This window comes from Penaeus japonicus, unplaced genomic scaffold (genome assembly GCF_977035675.1).
Source record: "Penaeus japonicus unplaced genomic scaffold, GWHDUDI00000001_assembly GWHDUDI00000030, whole genome shotgun sequence".
In the NCBI taxonomy this organism is placed as follows: domain Eukaryota; kingdom Metazoa; phylum Arthropoda; class Malacostraca; order Decapoda; family Penaeidae; genus Penaeus; species Penaeus japonicus.
Genome location: NW_028234432.1, coordinates 15,979,699 through 15,982,198, shown reverse-complemented (window position 1 = coordinate 15,982,198; position 2,500 = coordinate 15,979,699). Strand labels below are relative to the sequence as shown.

The window sequence follows — 2,500 nt, the reverse complement described above, 5'->3', positions numbered from 1 at the left end:
CCCCATCCTGCTACCACCACCGACCATCACCACCACCCCCACTCCCGCCAGGCACTTGGAACGACGGCCAGAAGGAGGACGTCGGAGGCGACACCACCACCGCCCGCCTCTCGCCCCTGGTGCCCGATACCCAATACCTGGTGCGGGTATTAGCTGCTAACCACCTGGGGGCGTCGCCGCACTCGGAACCCCTGCAGGTGGGTATTCTTTCCTAGGTGGTTGTTAGGGGGAGTTTTTGTTTTTGTTTTGTTTGTTTGTTTGTTTTTTCTCAGCTGTGGACAGGTTGTTTTGTTGTTGTTTTGTTGTATTTCTTGCTCTTGTCGTTTTTTTTCTTTTAGTTTGTTTTTGATATCCATTATTAGCATTACAATTATGACTATTACTATTGATTTTTATAACAATGAAGGTTATTATTTGTTATCATTGCCATCGTCATGATTATCATAGTCATCGTTATTATCATCGTTATAATTAATTTTTATTATCCTCATCATTATTGTTATTACTTTTACTATTATCCTCATGATTATTATCATTATTGATATTCTCGTCATCATCATCATCATCATCATTAGTATCATCACCATTTTGTTCATCATCATTATTTTAAACTTCATTATCATCATTGTCTTTTTTATGTTCTACTTCTTTTTTCTTCTTCTACCTCTTCATTCATCCCCACCTTCTTTTACCTATATCTCCTCCTCCTTCATCATCATGCATTACTCTATATCATGCTAACTCTCCCTTCACCTACATTTCCGTTGCTTTCCCTCCGCTCTCAGCTGAAATGTCAATTTATTTGTTAGGATAAAAAGATGTTTCAATTTCCTGCTCTGGTTCACGCCTAACTTCGTCCTTTTTGGATAAAAGGCCATTGTTTTTTGTTTTTTTTTTTGTTCCCATGTTGAATTTATTCCCGTTTTTTTGTGTGCTGGTGTTTGTATCATGTGTTATAAGGCGTTTGGGTAGTGTCTTGAGTTTCTCGCTCTCTATTCTTTCTTTTTTCTATTTCTATTTCTATTTCTATTTCTCTCTTTCCCTCTTTCCCTCTTTCTCTCTTTCCCTCTTTCTCTCTCTCTCTCTCTCTCTCTCTCTCTGTTTCTCTCTCTCTCTACTAAACTCTGATTCTCTCATTGTCTATCTCTCTATCTGTCTATCTACATACCTATCTACCCATCTATCTCTCAAAACACACAGATCAACCCAATCATCACATCTCAATAAACCAACACCCGAAAGTCTAACCATCTCTCCCTCTCTCCCTCTCCCTTCCCCCCTTCCCTCCTCCAGATCCGAACGGAGGGCGAATCTCCTTCAGCGCCTCCTACAGATGTCCGGAGCGATGCCGTGTCGCCCACGAGCCTGCGTGTAGTGTGGGAACCCCCGCCCTCGCACACACACCACGGCGACCTGTTGGGCTATCATGTGGGCATACGACGCCATGAGTAAGTGTGGGTTCTTGGACGCCAAAAGGGGCGTGTTCATTTTTTAGGAGTATTTTTTTTTTTTTTTTTTTTTTTTGGGTGGGGGGTACTATTACTAATGTGGTTGTTGTGGTGGTTTGTGGTTCGTGTTGATGTGGTTATCGTTTCATTATTTACTTTTTTTTTTCTTTTTTTTTGTGATTATTTTGATTATTCGTCATAACTGTCGGTGTTGATGTTGTTGTTATCATTATTATTATTGTTGTTGATATTACTTTTATTGATATTATTATTGTTATTACTATTGTTGTTGTTTTTATCATTATTGCCATTATCATATGACAAGAGAAATTATTATTATTATTATTATCATTATTATTATTATTATCATCATCATCATTATTATTATTATCGTCATCCTCATTACCATTATCATCATCAATACTTTTATCATTATCATCGTCATTATTATCATTATTATTGTTAGCATTATCATTATTAGCATTAATATTTTTATTGCCATTATGATCATTACCGACTTTTGTTATTGTTTTTATTGTAAATGTTATTGTTATCGTTGTTATCATAAATATTATTATCACGAATATCATTATCATTATCATTATTGTTCTTATCATTGTTGTTATTGTTATTATCGTTATGATTATCATCAATATCATATGAGCATCCACATTATAATCATAATTATCATCTGGTTTTCGGGAAATACAAACCGAAATACAAACACACAAAATTTTGTCCCTGTCAAAACACACATAGACTACACACACATGATATAACATAGCTGGATCCATTCCTCCTTGCTAGTCTGTTTCCTCCTTCTCCTCCTCCTCTTTCTCATCTTCCTCCTCTTCCTCCTCCTCCTGCTCCTCTTGCTCCGCCTCCTCCTTCTCATCTTCTTCCTCCTCTTTCTCCTCTTTCTCTTCTTCCTCTTTCTTTTCCTCCTCTTCCTTCGCCTCTTCCCCCTTCGCCTCCTTCTCCTCCGCCTCCTCCTCCTCTTCTTCCTCCTCCTCCTCTCCCTCCGCCTCCTCTCCCTCCGCCTCCTCCTTCTC

General features: G+C 38.5%; 1 protein-coding gene across 1 annotated transcript in view; it reads left to right on the top strand.

Moving 5' to 3' along the window:
• LOC122242783 (cell adhesion molecule Dscam2) overlaps nucleotides 1–2,500 on the top strand; it is a 234,619-nt gene that overhangs the window by 213,710 nt on the left and 18,409 nt on the right. The window contains exons 20-21 of the mRNA XM_086554717.1: nucleotides 52–197; nucleotides 1,294–1,448. Coding sequence (XP_086410843.1) covers nucleotides 52–197; nucleotides 1,294–1,448 — 301 coding nt within the window. The remainder of the gene's footprint in view (nucleotides 1–51; nucleotides 198–1,293; nucleotides 1,449–2,500) is intronic.